Source organism: Liolophura sinensis, chromosome 11 (genome assembly GCF_032854445.1).
Source record: "Liolophura sinensis isolate JHLJ2023 chromosome 11, CUHK_Ljap_v2, whole genome shotgun sequence".
Taxonomy (NCBI): Eukaryota; Metazoa; Mollusca; class Polyplacophora; order Chitonida; family Chitonidae; genus Liolophura; species Liolophura sinensis.
The window spans coordinates 2,236,330-2,259,558 of record NC_088305.1 but is presented as its reverse complement, the minus strand read 5'-3'; the positions used below and the strand labels follow the sequence as shown (position 1 = coordinate 2,259,558).

Sequence of the window (23,229 nt, the reverse complement as noted above, 5' to 3'; positions counted from 1 at the left end):
CTTTTTCTCATGAAAAGAAAAATATCGAGAAAAAAACCCCAATAAAGGCCATATTTGCAAATAAGTTTTCAAGCTCCTTCATCGGAACTTCGCATCATTTTTATGTGTATGGTTTAACAGGTGTTCTAATAGTGAACGTTGTTCCCATAAATTTGGGGATAGATACACCACTGTCAGTGTGTAGTAAATGAAGCACTGTAAATCAACGTGTGCACAGGGATTTGGTGAGTTCACTCCAGCTGTCTTTGCCCCGTGTAGGCCCCCCTCGACTCTCTCTCAGGGGCACTTATCCCCAATTTTGCCTGATAATCACTATACAGATAGATGATGTTTAGGCGCCGGCTGCATTCATCAACAGACAACTCATCAGTTACCGTTCCCATTATACACACAACCTACCGCCGTCTCGATCCATTAAACGCTACTTTGTTAGCATCATTTTGCCCGACATAATGAAACGTCTGGAATTTCTGACGAGACTCAAAGTTGCAAATATGTAACTCTTATTGGAGAGGCACAGCCTCGAGAGTTGTAATGTGAAACACTCTGTGATGTGTCCTGGTCTCCGAAGAAGCATTTTTCGCGCGTTTTTACCTGCATGTCCAACTGTCACTGGTAGTTGTATATAGTATTCGAGCACTTACCACGGAAAGCAATCCCACTCATAAGCTCGCATTTTCGTGTTACCTCTATATTCTGAAAAAAAAAAATCACACGCTATTTATGTTATCTCCTCTGCAAATCAAAGGTAAATGAGTTCATTTTAGGTAAGGTAATAAAATACCTTAGATGTATTCCGAAAGAAAGGAACTAAAGCGTAACACATCCGGATTTCACCAAATGTTATTAATGTGTTGCAATTCCAAATTAACCTAGGATTCTGTACTTTTCATTAAACTTGATATCTTCTCCACTTATTCCACGTATAGAGTACAGAGTGTGAGTTGTACAGACTTTGAGTGAAGCAGACGACAGTTATGACTGTAACGTTTTCACCCTTTGTTTGGATGAGTCCAATTTGGACAGGCCGTCACATATGCGAGCCTTGGCAACATGCCAACATGCCTACAACGTCACGGTAGTGGGTGCTTGGCTAGATCATCAACAGGGCCCAATTTCAAGAAGACATTTTTACATGATATCCAATAAACACGCCCACAAACAAATACCGGGGAAACAAAACACTTCTTCAAGCCTGTACATGCTCAAAACAACCGTAATGTCTTCCAAAAACATTTCAACACCAGGGCCAGTTTCACAAAGACCTCGTACATGTACGATAATTGCACATATAGAGCAATGTTACGGTAATAGCGACATACAGTATATCATAAGACAAATGTACGATAAACAAAATGTCGTACGTTGCATTGTGAAGCTCGACCCGGTGTGTTTGAACTGTGGTTTCAGTACAACGATGTGTAAACATGGTGTCGCTAATGACGTGTCTGCTGTCTCGTAAAAGGTGTTTTAGTGCATCAGCTCTGTAGAGATTGAAACAACATTGGGCTGATCTGCTTCAAGGATCATCATAACGTGCTTAGCTTATTTGCCGTCGAGTTTTGTTTAAGGCTTTACTCAGTATTTTACAAGGGCGTTCAGTTTCAGGAAGAACAATGGCCGCGTCACAGTGTAAATTCTAAACAAACTGAACGATATTTTAGAGAAGAATTTGCTGTAAATAAATTGCTGAAACGATAATGTTGCAAGTGTTGTTTTTACTTGTGCTTGTCAAGGACGCTTGTACTTGTGTTGTTTTATAGGTCCACTTGAAGTATAATACTCGTACGTAAACCGCAAAAAGGAAATTGCGAAAATGTGGAAATGTTAGGTTTTTTGTGGTCTGCACCCCCGCTGTATTGGCAGCTCACTAGGCTTACTGGTGGAGTCAGCCTCGCTCTACAAAGTTTTAACCCGTGACAAACCACCTGTAGCAACTTTAGACGGAATTCACTGTGAAAACCTTACATATGTTACTGACTTATTAGTTGACCATCCGACTGATATACTACAGGAGGAAATACCGGAGCTTCGGGGGGGGGGGGGGGGGTGGATATTGCCCATGTGCATTGGTTTCCTGGACATGTTTATTTCTGGTAAAATTGTCAACTATAATATATCTACAACAAACTACTATACATCTCCACAATCATGCTAAAAAGACGTGTCCTCATTCCAAACGTCTGGGCCAAGTTCCACGAAGAAGAGTACGACATTTTCATCGTACATTTGTCGTACGATATTTTCTACGTCACTATTACCGTAACATTGTCCTATATGTGCGATTATCGTGCTTGTACGAGATCTTTAAGAAACTGGCCCTGGTGTTGAAATGTTTTCAGAAGACATTACGGTGATTTGAGCATGTACAGGCTTAAAGAAGTGTTTTGTTCCCCGATATTTGTTTGTGGACATGTTTACTGGAAATCATGCAAAAATAGTTTACATCCAAAATTTTGTGCACGTATGCACATTGATACCTCCAAAATAAATACAATTATCCTCGGCAAAACATTCATTCATCGAGAGCGGTAGATCTAGAGTCAATCCGGGGTTGAGTCACACCTAAGACCTTAAAAGAGGAAGTTGTGACTTCCTCGCTTGGCGCTCAGCTTGAAGGGGATAGTGCGACGACTGGTTGGCTCGGGCGGGTTGCTTTCGTTAAGTCGTCTCAGTGAAGCAGCACAAGATAAAAGAGCGGTGGAAATCCGTCCTGCACCAAGGAGGCACATTACAGGCACTCTAAGGATTTCTTCGTCGTCATATGACTGAAAAATTGTTAAGTACGACGTTTAAACCTAGGCACGCACTCACATTCATTCATCGCTATATTTTATCATGAAGAGTTACTGCCCTTGAATTTGAAATATGGCTGGTATTTCTATCAGAGACAAGGCTCCGCTGGAGGTCACAGAGTTGGCTTCGTTGAGATTGTAACGACTGTGAATGTATTTGGCAACCACTTGCTAAGCGTTCATCTACAAATCTACTTCTGACGAGCCGAAACAGCTGCAGAAGTTTTCTCTCACGGCCGCGCTGCCCCTGTCATAGAAGTTAACATTCCTGCCGAGTGGAGTGCTAAAGTCGTTAATCCGGACTTTCTGCTCTCTGGTGAGGTTTTATCTCTTCTCTACAAGGGACGGAAGAAAAAAAAAAAAACCAAAAAAAAAAAAAAAAACAACAACACCAGGGTAATGAGAAAATCATGGCAATTGAGTTTTGTTTACCAATGAATTCCACTGCTTACATTTTCTGCTTGTGTTTGAGACTTGTATCGCACTGTTTTTCGTGAAATATGGATATCGAAAGCCCTAAAAGCACTAAGAAACTCACAACAGCTTTTTGCACATTCATTTCGACGGCGCTTCTTAGTATTAGGTTCGTTGAAGGCCACTTGTCGTCACGAATATGGGGATGGAGATCTGTGCGTTATACACGGAAAACTAGTCAAAGATCGGCGGTGTAGGTGTACCTAGGACACTCCGGTTTGTTCAGCCCATATTATGATATAACTGGCCGCCGTCGAATATAGGGACAATTCTTGAATATGACGTTATGCACTCATCAATCAGTAAATCAATGAATCAGTCAGTATTAATCTAGGCGTCAAAATAGACAATCTGATACCAGGCGACAACCAGAATGTACGTTCCAATGTCATATCTCGGTCATCCCTAACAGCATGTTGGTGCCGAAGGCGATACAGTTACAATGCTGCGTCCTGGCGTGAACGTGAAAAAAAAAAAAAACAAATCAAAAAAAAAAAAATACATTTCATCTTTCTTACATACAGTTATCGCAGTTATTCCATCGCAGTTTCAGGCCTATCCCTACGAGATCGACAATGTCAGGTCAACGCCTGCAACTTTACCCATTCCGATCTCCAGTGTCCGCGAGGTCAAATGATCCTGGTGACCAACGTCACGTGTCAAAGCAGCAGACACGCCCCTTGCCCAGGCCAACTCTACCTGGACGTGTTTGAACAAGTGTTCGGGGACGTCAGCGATGCTCTCTCAGGCTCTTGGCGTTACAGAAGCTCCAGAAGGTCTGCCTGAAAGCACCAGCGGTATCGGTCGTGTTCACGTGTATTCAGAGTAAGTAATTGTAGGCCTATACACTTAAAAATTATTCTGTTAACCTTAACACAAAGTCTGATGCCTTAGTGATGCTAGAATGTATTTTGGTATTGCTGCAGATTGTTCTGTTAAACATAACATATATATTCTATTAATTCATTATAACGATTCTGTTAGATTAGTAGGATATTATGTTGAATATTTACACACTATTTTGCTATAATAACAGAATACATTCTTGCATCAGTCAGGTATAAGACGTTCTGTTAAAATCAACATTAATTTTTTGAGTGTAGCCTTTAATCATCCTTGGAGACTGAGCAAGGAAGTGGACCGCGGAAACAGGAGCTCTGAAGCTTTTTCTGTCTAAACATGGGATGGAGGCCATAGTTTTAACTTTTTCTGTAAATGGTTGAGTGTTATCCTAAGGTAAAGAGAGCTGATGGAATAACCTGTAAATAAACATCAGTTAATATATTGCTGAAAATGAATTCCTGACCGAGGAGAGCTTTTGTGAAACACCTGTCAGTCAGTCCTTTATTATAATGTATTCCTGCATAAACCAGGATTCTAGCGGTGAAATATGCACCCCCGGCACCTGGTGACTTTGTATTGTTTTAATATTATTGTGTTTGAAATATGATGGAAACACAGCATTCTGACTAAGTCTAGACCAGTGACGCCTAAGAAATTGCAATCAACACCACCGCATTTTTTGGTTACACTGCGGTAAGATGGGGAAAAAGTAAGGCACAAAGCCAACGTATCAACTAATCTATACCGTGTTTCTCTAATAAATATATAACAAAAGTCAAATATCAGAGTCAATGAATCTGTCGTATACATATAGCCCAGAAGAGAATAGGCAACGAGGCTGTCGTTACTATATAACCCGTGTTTTACAATTTGTAGAGCCGTCAGACGACGCCCACGACGAGGCTTGCACGGGGGCCAATCGGCTAACAGACTCGCGTGGATTCGTATACAGTCCCGGGTATCCTAAACGCTACTCCAAAACGCCATGCTGGTGGAAGCTGTTTCTGGACAGGGGTCAAGATGTGCAGTTCACTATCTTTGAGATGCAATCTTTCTTCACGGGGTCTCCCCGAGACACCCCGGATTTCTTGCGCGTGAGCCCCAGCGTTCCGGCGCCATCTTGTCCGTTCAAGCAGAGAGACGTCGTGTCGTTTCAAGTTTTCCGGGGTGACCTGCTCACTGTGAAACAGTTCCGGGTCAGATGCCATATGGAAGCGGAGATAACTCTACGTCAGCTTAGCGGAGCGGGGAAGGGAGTAAGACTTCTACTGTTTTATCAAGGTAAGGGGAGTTAACTGTATGCTTAGTTTGTTTATTGATTGTTGTTGAATGCCGCACTAATTTTTTTTTTTTTTTGCTTATATGATAATGGTAATGTAAAGGCCCTGGAAGTCGCTGTCGAAAAAGCGAGAGCTGGATTTGAACACGCAACCTTATTAATCAAGCGGCTGATAGCTCTATGTACAGTGCAAATAGAGTATTCAGTGCATGAAGTCACTGATGAACAGAAATGCATGTATCAATACACGCTAATACGTTTGTCTGAGTGAAGGTCACTACAAATCAGCTGGACAGTCCCGATAACATGCAACCGTTGACAATGCGAGAATAGTTTTGTCAGCGAGATATTTCATAAAAAGGAGCTCTGATGTCCCAAATAGTTAATTTATAACATGAATCACATTGTAGCCTGGTGAACAAACTGAGTCAAGCAGATCAATGGGTAAAATAGCTGCCTGAAAGTAATTATTCACTTGATTGTTGAATACAACTAGAGTTTATGAATACTTAACTTATGAAGAGTAAACTCAATGAGTAAAACTTATATAACTTACTTAATCTGTTAATATAACGAGGGACTTTGCTACTCTTTATGCTTTGCTACTATTTATCTATTTACATGAACAGTTTGAATAAAACCCTGACAGAGGTAAACTGACAAGAGGCCGTATTTCACCGCTTACGTGAGACCATTGTCAGCTATCACATTATCGTCGTAACTTTTTTTTTTACTCTCTATGCTCTTCGTCTTTAATAACTTGTGTCAACCTCCCACTGGTTTGCTTGTAGTAATACCTTCTGAAAAAGAAGTCTCTGATATTCTCCCGGGATTCCTCACGAGGCCGTGCACTGTCCCGAAATCACACGAGAAACTGCCTGGGTACTTCGTACCTCAGAAGAATCCGCTGCGTACTCAACTGGCTCCCTTTACAACAACAACAGTCACGGTTACCATGCCGACAGGTGAGTTGAACGCCTATTCAGCGACCTTGTGACAATCTTCGAGAACTAAGCATTGATGAAGACGTGTCTTTCTTCTTTCTTTTAATTGTCTGTAGATGATACATATTTGTATTATTGTTACGATCTTGCTGATGTAGTGATGGAGCTCACCGGGCTTTAGATGACGAACTCTTGGACATTTAGCTGAGATGTTTCCTCCGGACCTTCCACCGAATATACCCTAATTCCTCTAATACTTGGGACAGATATTAGTAGTGTTGAAAGCAGAATATTATATCTCTTTCCAGCTTTTTTTGGAAAAGTAAAGATAAAAGTATGTCGTTCATTATATGGTCTAACCATGTGGGAGAAAAGAAATCGAATATTCCTGCTACAGTTACATGTATACTGGCTAAAACCAGCAGATCAGATGTCCCAAAATTAGAAGAAATGGGGTATGTCTAATCTCTAATCTCCCCCATATTTACAAAGTAATTTGCGCCGAGGTGGTTAGCGCGACCCAGGAGCCTCTCATCAAAGCGGTCGCTGCAGGTTCAAGTCCAGCTCATGCTGGCTTTCTCTCCGGCTGTACGTGGGAAGGTCTTGCAGCAGCCTACGGATGATCGTGGGTTTCCTCCGTGCTCTGAACGGTTTCCTCCCACTATAATGCTGGCCACCCTCGTGTAAGTGAAATTTTCTTGAGTACGGCGTAAACACCAATAATAAATAAATAGTAAACGGCGTTCAGAATCTTCCTTGATAATAACGCCATCATTTAAATAAGTGCATACTGATTTTATACTTACCGCCGACTAGAAATGTTACTTTCGTGCTGTGAGTGTTGACAAACTACTATGGATACTCAATTGACAAACTACTATGGATTCGTCATCAGCCATGTTCAATACCCACTTTAGGTAGATTCTACGGATGTTGATTTATTTCTGTGCTGGTGATTTTAGGTATGTCATCACCAGAGCCCAGCGCGGGGGTGGATGTTGTGGAGCACTACGACAATTACATAGGTGAGTCCAGGGCTGGGGGTGGGGCTGGACATTTGTCGCCATGGTAGTTACACTAAGCTTGGTCTGAGGTCGGTTTGTGCAAGCGACCACAAGTCCCATTCTATAGCTTCAATATGTTTATGAATTAAATGTAATGATAATACAGCATGTTGAGTAATTCGAGATCAGTGACTTCTAATATATTGCAGTTGGTTTCCCTACATATTTTTTACCTGATTGCATTTGCATGAAGAGTATAGAATAAAACCCTAACAGAGGTAAATTGACGAGAAGCCGTATTTCACCGTTTACGTGTGACCTTATGCCTGCTACTACACTGACGTGGCTGCTTTGGTTTTACTCTCTATATTCTGCACGTCTTTAATATTCTGCACGTCTTTAATATGGAAAGTTTCTTTGCTTCAATACGTGGGTAGATCTGACAGCAACCTACTGATGGTCCTGGGTTTCCCTTGGAGTCTACCCGATTTCCTCCCATTATAATGCTGGCCGCCGTCGTATAAGTGAAATATTCTTGAGTACGGCATAAAACATCAATCAAATAAATAAATAAATAAATAAATCTTTGCTTCATTTGCCTTCTCATGCATTGAGTGTCTACACTTTTCAGGCTTGCTCATCGGATTAGTCGTTGGCGGTCTTCTCAGTGTCTGTCTGGTCATTGGGGTGGCCGTTCTCTGTTTGAGGTAGGATTCACATATTGTGTTTGTTTATTTGTGTGAATGTTGTTTATACTCAAGAAGGTTTTACTTGTACGATGAAAATCGGTGAAGAAAGCCGAGTGCTGTGAATAAACCACTGATACTTGGGCAAATTAGTGAAGAAGGCAAGACCAGTGGTCTTCAACTGCTCAAATATACATACCAGCAAGCGTCGTAGACCGTGTGTGTTTGTCAATGTCCCACATACAATGATATGTGCAATCCACAAAATGCCTGTCCGGAAGGGTAAAACACAAACTGGTAGAGATCTTCTAGTAAATTCAACGTAGTCAAGGCAGTTTACAACACGTAGTGCAGCCAATGGTTTGGTTAACTGGTGATTTACAATGATGCTGACCACAAAGGACGTAAGGAGAACGTTTGTAACGTTTTGTGAAATCGTTACTTATTCAAGAATTTTTCACATCTGGCACACGGCCAGGTGCGCAAGTTGGCCATAGCAACATAACAAATATTGCACGGCAAACTGTACGTTGCATGTGGGGAAGATGGCCAGTAATTAGCGCAGGACTAGGTAACCAATATATTAAGTTGTCCGTCCTTACTTAACAGGTTTAATGAGTCATTACATATTTTGTATACGCAGGAGGAGGCGGTCAAAGGCTGGAGCTGACTACAATTCTTTTAGTGAGGGCAAAACCGGAAGCACCACTGCGTGTTCGGTGGATTCTGGGACAACCCAAACCGTGACATCTCGTCGGGATACGTGACGGAGAGCGACAGTTCTGAGGGGTACGATGAACCCAACAATCCGACCTATGAGTCAATTGAGAAGTACAGATTAAACGACACCTACAGTCGCGTGGCAGACGAGATCTCGTCTCCGCCACCCGCGCCGAAACCACGTGACGAGCGCGAAACTTGGACTCCGTGTCGGCGACGTACGCCGAGATTCAGTCAATCTTAGACGAAAGAATTCCTCCAGAGGTCCCTTTGTCTTACCGGGAATTCCTTCGTCGGCAGTTGTTGGCCCTGGACAAAGATGTAGCTAAGGGTACATGCAACAACAGCGGGCCTTACGCAGTGTCTGGATACTTGTGTGGCGGACAGGAAAAGGCGCCCAGCCCGCCGCCGAAAGTGCCACCGAAAAATCCAGCAGGCGTTGTCAGAAAAGAAAGAGACAGTGTAAGTCCTGCACGAGACAGCAATAACTCGAGGGTGGACAAAGCACGTGGAGAACCAGTCTATGCCTCTCCCACCCAGAGGGAGGAGAGGAAAGACAGTGATGTGATATTCGTGGAAAATGACCTTTATCAGCCGTTCGAGGCCACGTGATTGACAGGTAAAAAGGCGCTTTATGGTTGGATCGTGGACGAGAGTTGTACAATAATCCGCGAGCATAACTTTACGGGCAGCCTGGGTGGATTGCTGGATAAGGCTATAAGTTTATATGCTGAACCCCGCGCTACTGGAGTTTACGGGTGCGTTGCGAGAAAGGACATGCGAACATATGGACGGACATTCACGGATATATTGACATGCGGACGTATCCATGGACATGCTGACGTGTCCCTGGACATGCGGGCCTATCCGTGTACATTCGAGTGCTATATTAGACATGCTGTCGTATCCATGACCATGCGGACGTATAGACACGTGGAAATGCGTACGCATGGACATGAAGACTCATGGACATGCGGATATGCATGACTATGTAATACTCGGCTCAATTCCGCCTGTTTCATGACGCGAAAATGACGTGCACGCATAAAACGAGACCGTCAAGTTTATGTCATGAACTAATACAGATTAATCTGCCTAGTGTAACGATGGATGCTTTTTATAAGTATGCACATCTTTATGAGGGACCCAACCACCCTAACATCCGTCAATCTAAACATTTAGATCAAAGCAACCGTAATAACACACATATTTTATAAACAAAGTGCTGCTTTTTGGCAGTCTTAAGCTTGGCTGTTACAACGTGTTGTGAGAGAAGTGTAAAATACGATAGTAAATACAATTGCCTGGAAATTGGGAGATAGTCTGTCGAGTAGGCCCCTATACAACTTGCTATGGTATTTAGAGATTGGATTGCTTGCCATTTTCTACATCATGTTAAATACTTCATTGGAGAGTTGGATCTATGTGTCTCTTTAGACTGAAGACATAATTCAGTTTAAGAGACGACTTTCGGTGATTTTCCCCTACAGGACTGCATTTTATACGGGTCACGTGACAGGGGTGTCACATTTTATCATGACGGTTTACATAATTTGGTTTTTGTTGCAGTGCTGCAGCGAGCAAAATGAAATTCCGAAACATTTTATTCAGTCATACCGTTAACATCAAATGGATGTTGCCCATAATGGTGAAGTTTGAAAAGTCTTTAACAGTAGACTGGGATAGACTTTGGACCAACTCATTTCAGAGGGTGTTTACTGTGACATTATCAGACGAGTGGTCTGACCTGGAAGTGACGTTTGTGAATAAACAGAGCGTCGACTTGAATTTTGTTTTTCTGTAACGTATTTCTAGACTAGCACTTAAGAAAAACCTTAATGAACCTGACGTAAGAAAGGGGATCGGCTTAAAATCAGAACACCCAAAGCGGACAAAAATGTGTGAATTATTCAAACATATTACCGTTGTTACGTGATTTCTGATTCGGTAGCCAATCCGACAGGACAGGTTACAAGTCTAAGGTGTAGGCCTACACCTACATAACTTTTTAGCTTTTGTCTTGTACAGGTCAGTTTCTTGTTGAACGACTTGAAAGTGGCATTTGAAGAAAGTACACTTAAAACTACTGAAGCCACCGCCCTTCGCCAGATAGCGGACAAATCCCCTGACCCAAAGCCACGAACGTGAACTGAATTCGAATACGCGACCTGTCTCGATGAGTCAGGCGTCAGTGTTACAAGTGGTTCAGTCTAAAAATTAATTTGTTAAATTTAAAGGTAAAGAAAAAACTAAAATGAAGCACTAAAATGTCAGATGAAAGTTCATTAGACACTTGCCATGAAAATAGTTCGATTTATTTTTTTCGCGAACCGAGTAAAATGGCTGTAAATCATCAGATTCTACGGTAGTCTGTAGGTGTCAATGACGTCACATCCATATTTTTCTGCTGAAGTAGTTCGTTTCAAGGTTCATCTGGATTTTAGAACGTTTAGAACGATGAAATATAGTGGCCTATGTGAGTTAAGTGGCAATAACCGGGTGTGACGTCACTGGTCCCAATATAGTCAGAAAAGGTCAACTAAGGTCTGTTGCCTTAGATTACTGTCTTTTACCACAGTTTTCAGAAGAGAAACAAATTTTAATTATTTTACTCGTGCACGATTTGACACGAAATCCCATTAGTGTCAGGGTGAAGAAAAGTGGGGGGAAAGTCAGGAAATTCTGACGAAGTTGGCAACTATGGAAATGAATCAGGGGAATGCAAACGCACCGTTTTAGATACTCTCTTCACGACGAAACATACACGAATTGGCGGGCATCCGCTTGAGGTGCAAACCTCTCAGAGGACGGTAGCGCAGTGTACAAGCAACAAAGGGGAATCATACAGAATGCAAAATGTTTTTATTTCGTTAAATTCTGTTGATGGCCTGACATTGTAACGGAATTCCGAAACAACTCCGCACAAATAGCACTTTTTGGGATGGGAAACCGATAATGGTGCGTTGAGATGGAGCGAGTTTTAAGCCAGGGGAGATAAATCTGACTATAGCGGTGTTGTTATCTGGTACTTTCTCGCGTTACCTGAAGTCCCATTCACAGTCTCAGCGAAAATGTTCGGAATCCAACATACACATAATGTAACTGAACTCTTATTGGCTGTCTGCGGGAAGACATGCGCTCAAACGAGTTCCTGTTTCCAAGTGTATATATATATATATATATAAAACACGCAGCGAATACAGTCAGCCAATCTAACTTTTGTCAATGCCAAGTCGTTTTGAAGAGCCCAATGGGCCTATCGTTAACGCCCTTCACGCGTTTTACTGTTACGATATTAGACTGTCAGGTGAACGCCACCTAACACGAGACAGACAAAGTTAATCAAGACTTGAACATTTTTTGGCGAGAACCTCACAATAATGGGTTTTTGTGACAGTCAGATGCAGCAAAGGAGAGATAAATCTGATCGTTGTGGATTTCTTATCGCGCAAAAGCGATAGTGATGTCCGCTCAAATCATGGACGGACCTAGTCAAATTTCACTACGGCTCTTCCTCTTACCCGGCCTTCCCTTAGGTCCACCAGCACGCGATTTACTTCCGTCAAAGTCACGTGTTCCACTGGGGGTCCGTTGATCTGACAAACAACATTTGATCATAGTTTACTGTTTAGTACTACATTAATTCACATCTACTAGTAATTAATATTTATTTATTTGTTTGGCGTTTTACGCCGTACTCAAGAATATTTCACTTCTACGACGGCGGCCAGCATTATGGTGGGAGGAAACCGGGCAGAGCACAGGGGAAACACACGACCAAATTCTTCCTGTAGTAGTTATTAGCTGAAATGAATAGAAGAGGTTCGAGTTCAAACTATTTTGTCTTTGAAGGTAAAAACAGTCATCTTATGTCATGTTACTTGTAAAAATGTTACACAAACTTTGTTGACAATAATTCCCCGATCATTAGTTTCACCGTGTTCTAGAGGCACAAATAACACCTCTTTACTTTAGAAAACACTGAAGTTCACAAACGTTCAGCTCCACAATTTTCTCCATCATTCGTCTAGTCTAATTTACTTTTTATGAGACGCCCATGTTACAATAAACGTGATCCCGGAACAGCTCTCTAACATTTTTGAGAGGTCAAACATCCACTAGGACTTATTTTTACCTTTAGTGATAAAAGAGTTCGAATCCGAATCTTCCCTCAAGAACCCAAGGGCATCGTTTTCATTCTTGTTTGTACACGGGGGTATTTAATCACCACTTCAATAGTTCCTATGTTATGTTCACCTCGTACATGTGTTACAAATTGAAATAATGTACCTTGCACTATTACCGTATTATTATTTACAAGGCCCGAAGCCTCGTATGCGACCTAACACACGGTGGCATTTCACTACTATTTCAATGGGTTACCCCTTTTCGTTGTATCCAAATAATTATGTATCTGCATTCGTACCTTGTTATCGTCCACCAGCTTCACAAGGTCACGAAGACTGTGGAGACTTCCGGTACGACTTCCGGTAATGGCGGTGGTGTTTGAAATCAGCTTCTCTGGTTGAGTGATCAGTGATCCTCCATACAAACCGATAACATGATACTGGCCGCCCTAATAACAAGACCAGAGGAAGACATCTACCAGGTGAAATCTCAAGAACAACTGACGTTACACCAAAAGGGTGTCTACTAACCCGTTCATACGAGCAAAGCTAAGCTGGTTTAACTTGTGAACGCCTGTGTGAACAGAAAACGGGGGCATTTAATCTGGTTTATTTGCCCCTGCGAGCGACGTGGCTTGAAGGGGTTTCAGGTCTTGAGCCGGTTTTTCTTTGCCGTGTGAACCGTGACTAGAGCGTATCACCCGAATGCGCATTTTCAGGATAACGTGGTCATTACTGAACTGGCCTAAATCTGACCGTGTGAATGGATAAATTCATGAACTGGCTTAAAACTGGCTTGACCACATATTCGCGTGAATGTGTGCACTTTCATAACTGGCAACCATCTCAACCGGTTTAGACTTGTTCCGGATTAAATTGTGATCCTGTAAAAGGGATATATAATATATAAGGAAAGGGAGATTCTAGCTCCATACCAACACCGTTTGAATCCAAGCGTACAATCAAGGGCGCTATCAAGCAAGATAAAGACAAATCAGTTACTCTGTGTGTTTCGGATCATGCCAGAGATTTTAAAAATGGTACTTGTTGCTGCGTCGCTGAAGGCTCAGTTCTGAGAGATTAGAGAAGAAAACAGGACTGGTTGGCCTGGTGTCAGTATAATATGACTGGTTGGGGTGTCATGTCTGGCGTCTTCGGCATGATGCTTCAGTGACGGCAGCACTTTGTCGGTACGGACTCTCCCTGTCACAAGAGTGAGTGAGTGAGTGCTTGGGGTTTAACGTCGTACTCAACAATTTTTCAGTCATATGACGACGAAGGAATCATTAGGGTGCATGTACGTGTAATGTGCCTCCTTGTTGCAGGACGGATTTCCACCGCTCTTTTATTTAGTGCTGCTTCACTGAGACGACTTACCGAAGGCAAGTAAGCCGCCCCACCCGAGCCATTATACTGATACGGGTCAACCAGTCGTTGCACTATCCCCTTCATGCTGAACGCCAAGCGAGGAAGTTACAACTTCCTCTTTTAAAGTCTTAGGTGTGACTCGATCAAGGATTGATCCTGGATCTACCGGTCCCGAAGCGGACGCTCTACCAACTGTGCTATCCGGGCCGGTCCTGTCACAAGAAGACAACTAATTTCGGGAACTGGACTTGCACTTGCCCCTTGTGTGTCCAAGCAATTGATAGACACCCGTCTTCGCCACTCGGCCTGCACATCCCGAGTTAACGAGAGGATTATAAGTTGAACATTGATCAGACTCATTTATTAGAAACGTTTTACATATTGACAGGCTATTACTAATACATTTTGTTATATCTGCCATTCTACGCGTGCTATATTTTGCTTTATCCCGCATCAGACAAAATACTCCGCTTTTCTTTGAATAACAACGGTCACGTGAGGTACAGATATATTCTCGAATCCATACTCCTCACAGCGCATGCATCGCTCACAACCTTTCGCCACCAATAGACAAGCTTTACCTTTGGAGCCTGTGAGGCGCACGTGGGCTTGCTTATGCTTAGCCTCATCACTTGTGTCCTCACACCATTAACTATTTAACCAGCATTTATCAATAAAACTGTTTTCCGTGTTGGTTAGAATCATGTTGCAAACACTCTAGATAAAGAGAATATATGTGTATAGACGGATTGTTTGTGTTTCCGAGCTAGGTGTATTATATTTTGCCAGGAACACTCACCTTTCTCAGTGAGTTTAAGGCAGCTCCCACTGTCTGACTTGATCCAACGAAGTCAATGATTGTGCACGCGCCGCCATGCGTCTTTGTTCTCAACTGCTGCACGATTTCTTCATCTTTTAAAAATTGAAAATGGCTACCATTATCAGTGAAGGAAGTGTTGTTCGTAATAACATACTTGCGTTATATGAGCTTTTTAACTTCATAACCTATAAGGATAATTTATGATTTGTCCAAAATTTAATTTTCAACCATAGTCCATGGGTTTATGTCTCGTAGTTAGGAATGAATAGACAGAGATGACAGCAGACCCCAGAACGATTCCGGTAACATCAATACCACTGACAGCAGCTCGCCGACATAGACTTACCTTGGTCAGGTAACAGAAGAGTTTCACAGTCCTTAACGACAGACAGATTAGCAGGCTGAAACAGAATCGAGAAAAACAATTAACTTCCGGGTATGTCGCTCACCTACGGACAGCGGCTAGCAGGCGAGGAGGTGGAATACGGCTAATACAGTCACTGGGCGATATTCTGAAAATACCGCCCGATAAATGTCGGGAATTAATAAAAAAATTCAACAATCTACATGGCATGTGTAGCTGTGGACGTCACAAAGTGCACTCTTAGTCTTATGTCGCCGTGCAAGAGAGTTTTGTATTTACGATTTCAATTGATATGATCTGAAGAAACGGTTTATAAAGTGTTATAAAGAAACAATAAATCATATTGGGCAATAAACTCTTTATTGCATCATTCCAAAAATAATTTTGTGTATGTATGTATGCTTTATGTCGTACTTAACAATTTTTCAGTCATATGACGACGAGGAGTCATGATGTGTGTGCACATGTATTGTGTCTTCTTGTGGCAGGGTGTGTCCAGACAGCCATAGTGCTGCCGCTACTGAAGTATCATGCCGAAGACACCAGACATCACAGTCACCCAGTCACATTACACTGACACCGAACAACCTGTCCTGCTTCCTTGCTCTAACCTCTCAATGTTGAGCATCAAGCAGGCGGTAACAAGTACCATTTGTAAAGTCTTTGACCCGAGTTTGACGCAACGTCACCGGAATCGAGGCCGACGATCTAACCATTAGGCCATCGAAGCGGTTGGAAAATAACTTTGTGTAATCCTCATGTGTGTTATACGCACAGAATTTAATGCCAAATGACGACGGTACTGAAAATCTCACCGAAATGTCCACAGCGAGGATGTTCGTGGTCTTTGGCAGACAGTATCGGGCTAGGTTTAGACACCACATGCCAAGCCCTCCACAGCCGACCACGACTAACCACGGAGAGTCTGAAATGTTTGATTTTATTTATATATTTGACTGGCGTTTTACGGCGAACTCTATTATTTATTTATTTATTTGAATGGTGTTTTACGTTGAACTCAAGAATATTTTAATTTTTGCCGCGGTGGCCAGCATGATGATGGGAGGAAACTAGGCAGAGCCCGGGTGAAACCCACGATCATCAGTAGGTCCGTAGCAGGCCTTCCCACCTAGTGCTGGATAGGAAGCCAGCATGGACTTGAACTCACAGCGGCCGTATTAATGAGGGGCTCCTGGATCATTGCACCGCACTGGCGTGCTAACTCCCTCGGCCACGGTGGCCCTGAAATGTTTGATATAAAAAGACTACAGCACAAAACCAGAACAGCGACAACAGTCTGATAGATGGAATGTGGTCAGGCGTAACCCTAGTCCGGCTGTTGTCAATTTAGTTAGGGTTGTATTCTATCCATTCATGCAGATGCTTAAGCCGTGGCAAATTACACGACTCTGACAAAGATTGCATGATAACATATATCTTATTACATACCATAGATCTTTGACAGCTCTTCCATTTTCGCTTTAATCTTGCCGAGAGCGTTAAATGACGTCAACGCCGCACACGGTAACGTCGCTGCGACAGATAGGTCCAACGTCGATGGCACGAGGACGGTGTAGCGGGCGTCCGGCACCCAAACATACGTTGAATACCTACATGAAACAGTTTTATTTTTATACTATCCAGAATTTTAACATTAATGCCACCTAACATTTACTTTAAGGGAAAGAAACTGTATTAATACCTTAATTTTTCATCCAGAGTTAAATGGGATCAAATGTTTTAATTGTTTTAATGACCATATTGATAATTAACGTCACATGCAGCGACTCTTTTCTCTGGCCATATACACACAACATAAAAATATTTAATATCAGATCTGCGTTTTCATGCACAGGCAAATATTTATTTCTATATTTATTTATATTCATTTGATTGGTGTTTTACGTCCTACCCAAGAATATTTCACTTTTACGACGCCGGCCAGCATTATGTTGGGAGGAAACCGGGCAGAGGGGAAAACGCACGACCAACCGGGTGTTGCTGATAGACCTTCCCACGTACCTCCAGAGAGGAAGCCAGCACGAGCTGGACTTGAACTCACAGCGACGGCATTAGCGAGAGGGTCCACATCACCTGATCATACAGAATACATGTACATGAACTGAGCATAAATGTGTGAAAAAAGCTGTGTGACGTCACTGACGGATTATGGTTGGGATGATTCATCTGGTATTGCACAACACACTCACCCTCCTTGGTTAGCACAGCCGCTGACACCACCCTGGCCGAAATCCGATGTTCCATGGCGGTTATTAGGACAGAGGTTATTATACCCCGCGCGACAAGCGTCACACTCCATGCAGCCTGTCCAAGGGTAGACAACCACCCTGTCGCCAATGTTCAAATCTGTGCATGCCACCATACAAATCAAGAATCAGGGTTAGTGCAACTTGTAAACTCTGTAAACTCTAAATAGTACGCCTAGCTTGTAGGCCTGGTTTTCTCGAAACATCATCTGCGTCATTTCTTTTTCCATAACTCAAATGTAGAGTCTTTTTCGGAAAAAGTTACGCCAAAAGTACACTGCATAGGAATTCGGTATTGAGCTTCTTAAACATAATAGTCCTGCTTGTATACATTCTGGCTATCTGGCTGTACGTAGTAACGCCCACTCGTGGGTTTCTCCCGGGGTCCCACCGGCATCATGCTGGCTGCCCGATTATCAAAGTCACCAAAGCCTTAGGGTGGATCTTAAAATTCCCTCATCAATATCGGGAATTAACCGTGTCCTAGCGTTAGAAATGAAGCCTCTGCCACGAATCGAATCCCTCAAAGATTTTAAGATAAATCTGTACAAGTTTACCTTCAACTTGAGCTCCCTTTGAATACACTGCACCAACAATCTCGTGACCTGCAGGAAAGCCAGACAGAATAAAAGTGTTTTAGTTTTGAACATAATGATACACCATAAGTATATCATAACGATACACCATAAGTATACCATAACGTATACCATAAGTATACCATAACGATACACCATAAGTATACCATAACGTATACCATAAGTATACCATAACGATACACCATAAGTATTCCATAACAATATACCATAAGTATACCATAACGATACACCATAAGTATACCATAACGATACAACATAAGTATACCATAACGTATATCATAAGCATACCATAATGATACTCCATAAGTATTCCATAACAATATACCATAAGTATACCATAACGATACACCATAAGTACACCATAACGATATACCATAAGTATACCATTACAATACACCATAAGTATACTATAGCCATATTATATAAGCATGTCATAACGATATACCATACGTATACCATAGCGATATGCCCTAACGATATACCATAATTATATACCATAAGTATACCATAACGATATACCATAGGTATATCATAGTGATGTACCATAGGTATATAATAACAATATACCATACGTATACCATTACAATATACCATATGTATACCATAACGATATAACACAATTATATACCATAAGTATACCATAGCGGCATACCATGCGTATACCATAACGATATACCATAAGTATACCATAATGATATGCCGTAAGTATACCATAACGATATCGGTTCACCGGAGACTCTGTAATTCAATGCAGCCTACATGTATCTAAGAGCAGCGATGTTTGCATCTTATATCACGTAGACATACCTTGCAGTAATTACTGCAATTGTTTGCAGTATACGAAAATACCGCCATATTGACATTCTTATTTTTCTCGAACACGGTGCCATGTGTTCCCACAAAACCATTTTAGTTTCTGAACCATATATACCAAACTCTACAAAAATCTGTAGAAAGAGCACTGCTGTAGACCGGTCAGAGCTACGAGGACGGCTATAGGTCAAAAAGCTTGATATTTGTCAACGCACTTAGATGCTTCTTAGCCGACAACCTGTTAGCCATTCATCACAATAAGCTCTACTTATTCAATAGTTTGACAGCCTTTCATCACGATGAGCTCTACTTATTCAATAGTTTGACAGCCCTTCATCACGATGAGCTCTACATATTCAATAGTTTGACAGCCCTTCATCACGATGAGCTCTTCTTATTCAATAGTTTGACAGCCCTTCATCACGATGAGCTCTACTTATTCAATAACTTGACAGCCATTCATCACGATGAGCTCTACTTATTCAATAGTTTGACAGCCCTTCATCACGATGAGCTCTACTTATTCAATAGTTTGACAGCCCTTCGTCACAATGAGCTTTACTTATCTCATCAAAATGAGGAAACATTACGGTATAACATTCGGCTCTATTTATCTAATAGTTTGATAGTCTTTCATCCTAATAAAAAACAAATCCGGCTCTCCTTATCCAGCAGGTTGATATCCTTTCATCGCAATGCGGAAACACTCGGCTCTCCTTATCCAATAGTTTGATAGCCTTTCATCGCAATGAGGAAACATTCGGCTCTCCTTATCCAATAGTTTGATATCCTTTCATCACAATGAGGAAACATTCGGCTCTCCTTATCCAATAGTTTGATAGCCTTTCATCGCAATGAAGAAACATTGGGCTCTCCTTATCCGATAGTTCGACAGCCCCTCATCGCAAGGTATTACTAAGCATGTTGGACTTCCACGCTGTGTCCTCGTCTTTATTTAACTACCGGTGTACTTACCCATGGTGATTCCGGATAATCGCAAATCCGGAATGTCCCTTAATCTCCACAGGTCCTCCCAGAAATGTACATCTGAGTGACAGATTCCTGCACGAGACGTCTGGCGACAAAAAGTGCGCTTTTACTAATGATAGCATATATATATATATATGGCATTTTTAAAGAGTGAAAAGGTGAGGCCGAAAATCTGTTAGTGAACTTTGAAATTCGAATCTCACATTAAGTATTAGATGTAGAATAATCCGCTTTGAAACACCATGTACAAGTTGGGGTGTTCACGGATGTTAACCTTTTTAGTGTTCATTTTTCAGTCGTTATACAGTATAATATTTCACCGGTTAGGTTTGGTCATTTTCCAGCTATTACACTGTCGTCGTGTCAGTTGAATCGTTAAAAACTTAACTTATTGGCATTATTAGCATAAGTCATGTGACGCGCCATATATATCCTTTCCTGGCTTGAAAGTGAACCCCTGAATGTGGGCTATGGCATCCAATAATTAATTTACAGTGCTGTTTATGGAGCCATATGTCTACCTTACCTTCAAAATGATACCCCGGGGCGCCGGCGGGGGCAGGGGTCTCTTGGAAACCTTCAGCGGTTCTCCTGCCCCGGTCAGTTCTAGACACTCCCGCACCACTTCTGCCATGGCCCAAAAGGAGTCCACCTGTCCATGAAAGCACACCTGGAACTTACGTCTGCAGGGCAAAGGTAGAGCAGTCTGCAAGGTTAATAACACATGTGATCGTCACGTCAAAACATGACTTCACATATCCGGATCCATTTCCTAAAGCCGACGAAGGATACATAAGGTGAAGTATCGAGAAGCCGGAGTTGCTGCTATATACTGTTGTCTTACAGTGAAACTCGTGACAGAATTAAACTGCATTTTAAACATTGATATTGCGTATACAAGGCTGTTACTCTAGGTAAAACAGATAACATGTAAAATTATCAAAAACTTGTGAGTTTTATCCGTTTGTGGTACCTTTACGTGGCACAAACTAGTCATATTACTTTTCGAGCGTTATTTACTTGTTTCCTGCCGTTTTCCATGAAATGTTGAAGTCTCTCTACCTCGAGGGTTCGAAGGTTGCATTGATCACACATCGCGCTTATGAATTAACACATGCAAAACTGGAACACTGACCAGTCTTTTGTCTATGAGTAGACCTATCAGTGTCTTTGTAGACCTATTCATCACGCCTATCCGTGTCACACAGAGAAACATTCACCCAGGTTGACGGTTGGTATACGAATGTCTGTTTTGACGCTTTGAAGTATACTCCCGGAACATTCAAGCTGACTTTGTACGGTCTACCGTTACAGGTTAACCTACTCATTTCATCAAGAAAATCTCTGTTGAGCAAAATGCATTTGTTTCATTCATTTTATTGTTATTTGTTAAAAACCTCCACTCACCCCTAACTGTTGGCATGCTGTTTTCGCTTGTCGCTCATGATGACTGAGCTTTTGACATTGTTTTAGAGGAGACTGATGCCCGTACTGACTTACAGATTGATCCAAAAGCATTTCAACCCTACTCTATTAGGTAATATATACATATATATATATATATATATATATATATATATATATATATATATATATATATATATATATATCTGTAACATCAAAAGTGTTTTCCCGGTCAGTTCTGCTCAACTTCCTCCCACCAAAATGCTGGCCGCCGTCGTATATGTGAAATTTTCTTGAGTACGGTTTCAAACAACAATGAAACAAATGAATAAATAAATAAGTAAAACATCCAGACCTCAGGATTATGAATCTGTCAAAGACTAAACTCAGACCTGGACGTCTATCACACTGTCGTCGTCGCTGCTCTGGTCTTACTTGCTATGCTCTACGTCTATCACACTGTCGTCGTCGATGAACTTGTCTTACTTGCTATGCTCTGCGCCTACCACACTGTCGTCGTCGCTGTTCTGGCCTTACTTGCTATACTCTACGTCTATCACACTGTCGTCGTCGATGAACTTGTCTTACTTGCTATGCTCTACGTCTATCACACTGTCGTCGTCGCTGCTCTGGTCTTACTTGCTATGCTCTGTGTCTATCACACTGTCGTCATCGCTACTCTGGTCTTACTTGCTATGCTGTATGTGTACCACACTGTCGTCGCTGCTCTGGTCTTACTTGCTATGCTCTACGTCTACCACACTGTCGTGGTCGCTGTTCTGGTCTTACTTGCTATGCTGTACGTCTTTAATTATACTGTACTGCTGTGATAGACGTAGGATGGATTCACCTTCCGTACTCAGTGGCGCCACTGATGGCCAATGAATGATACAACCAAAAGATTATTTATTTATTTATTTGATTGGTGTTTTACGGCATACTCAAGAATATTTCACTTATACAACGGTGGATGGAAACCGGGCATAGCCCGGGGTAAACCCACGACCATCCGCAGGTTGCTAGAAGACCTTCCCACGTGCGGCAGGAAAGAAAGACAGCACGAGCAGTGACAGCATTGGTGGGAGACTCTTGCTTCATTGTGCCGCGCTGGCGAGCTTACCCCCACAGAGGCAACCGGGATAATTTAATGCGTGACGTCATTCTACCGCTTTCTTTGCCAGTGAATGTGTTCACCACATCCAATGTACGTCCCACCTCCCATTCACGTGATATTACTTTCATTCCATTCCCGGTGAAAGCCACTGACGTCACAAAACAATTGAACATTTGTAACCAATGTGTGGGACATCAGACTGACCGACATATACTTGCAACAAAATTGATTATCATTGGTCAAATACGTGTTCTTAATCGACAGTTCTGAAAGGCCTGTATGGGCCGTGGTGACCGCAAGCGGACGTTCGGGTAGCTGATTGGGCAGTCTTAACGTTTGTTGTTGACCATTACTCATTCAACGTGCAATGCTGCATCACATGTAGGTTACACGTGGTGAAGATCGTCAGTAACTTGACAAAGATCGTTGGTTTACCCCGGGCACTCATGTTTCCTCTGCCCATATATGGTTCAAAGCAACAATCAGTCAAATAAGTAAGTCCACACGTACATCCACCTATTTATTCTTTTACAAGGGGCCTCCGTGAGTCAGTTGGTTAGCGCGCTAGCGCAGTGTAATGACCTAGAGCGACCGTAAGTAGGAAGGTCCTGCAGCAACCTG

General features: G+C 42.1%; 2 protein-coding genes across 2 annotated transcripts; one reads left to right on the top strand and one right to left on the bottom strand.

Moving 5' to 3' along the window:
- The first annotated feature begins 4,005 nt into the window (after positions 1 to 4,005).
- On the top strand, positions 4,006 to 9,357 carry LOC135477753 (uncharacterized). The gene is made up of 7 exons (XM_064757948.1): positions 4,006 to 4,066; positions 4,989 to 5,393; positions 6,183 to 6,356; positions 7,298 to 7,360; positions 7,971 to 8,046; positions 8,669 to 8,768; positions 9,046 to 9,357. Exons 1-7 carry the CDS (start codon positions 4,006 to 4,008, stop codon positions 9,355 to 9,357), a joined length of 1,191 nt encoding a protein of 396 aa, XP_064614018.1.
- A 2,323-nt stretch (positions 9,358 to 11,680) lies between these two features.
- On the bottom strand, positions 11,681 to 21,185 carry LOC135477752 (alcohol dehydrogenase-like). Its single transcript, XM_064757947.1, has 11 exons — positions 21,111 to 21,185; positions 20,617 to 20,796; positions 20,076 to 20,175; positions 18,249 to 18,296; positions 17,635 to 17,791; positions 16,874 to 17,034; positions 16,240 to 16,349; positions 15,407 to 15,461; positions 15,040 to 15,152; positions 13,172 to 13,321; positions 11,681 to 12,341 (listed from the first exon to the last, which is right to left on the bottom strand). The coding sequence occupies exons 1-11, from the start codon at positions 21,183 to 21,185 to the stop codon at positions 12,234 to 12,236; spliced, it is 1,257 nt and encodes a 418-aa protein (XP_064614017.1). The 3' UTR covers positions 11,681 to 12,233.
- Between the last annotated feature and the right edge of the window lie 2,044 nt (positions 21,186 to 23,229).

Bases quoted from the DNA above. Each gene is read 5' to 3' on its own strand.
- LOC135477753 (XM_064757948.1), top strand. From the start codon at position 4,006: ATGCTCTCTCAGGCTCTTGGCGTTACAGAAGCTCCAGAAGGTCTGCCT. The intron at 4,067-4,988 runs GTATCGGTCGTG...TACAATTTGTAG, and splicing joins TCTGCCTGAAAGCACCAGCG to AGCCGTCAGACGACGCCCAC. The intron at 5,394-6,182 runs GTAAGGGGAGTT...GTTTGCTTGTAG, and splicing joins ACTTCTACTGTTTTATCAAG to TAATACCTTCTGAAAAAGAA.
- LOC135477752 (XM_064757947.1), bottom strand. From the start codon at position 21,185: ATGTGTGATCAATGCAACCTTCGAACCCTCGAGGTAGAGAGACTTCAA. The intron at 20,797-21,110 runs GTAAATAACGCT...TTAACCTTGCAG, and splicing joins TGGAAAACGGCAGGAAACAA to ACTGCTCTACCTTTGCCCTG. The intron at 12,342-13,171 runs GTACGAATGCAG...GTTGTTTGTCAG, and splicing joins AGCTGGTGGACGATAACAAG to ATCAACGGACCCCCAGTGGA.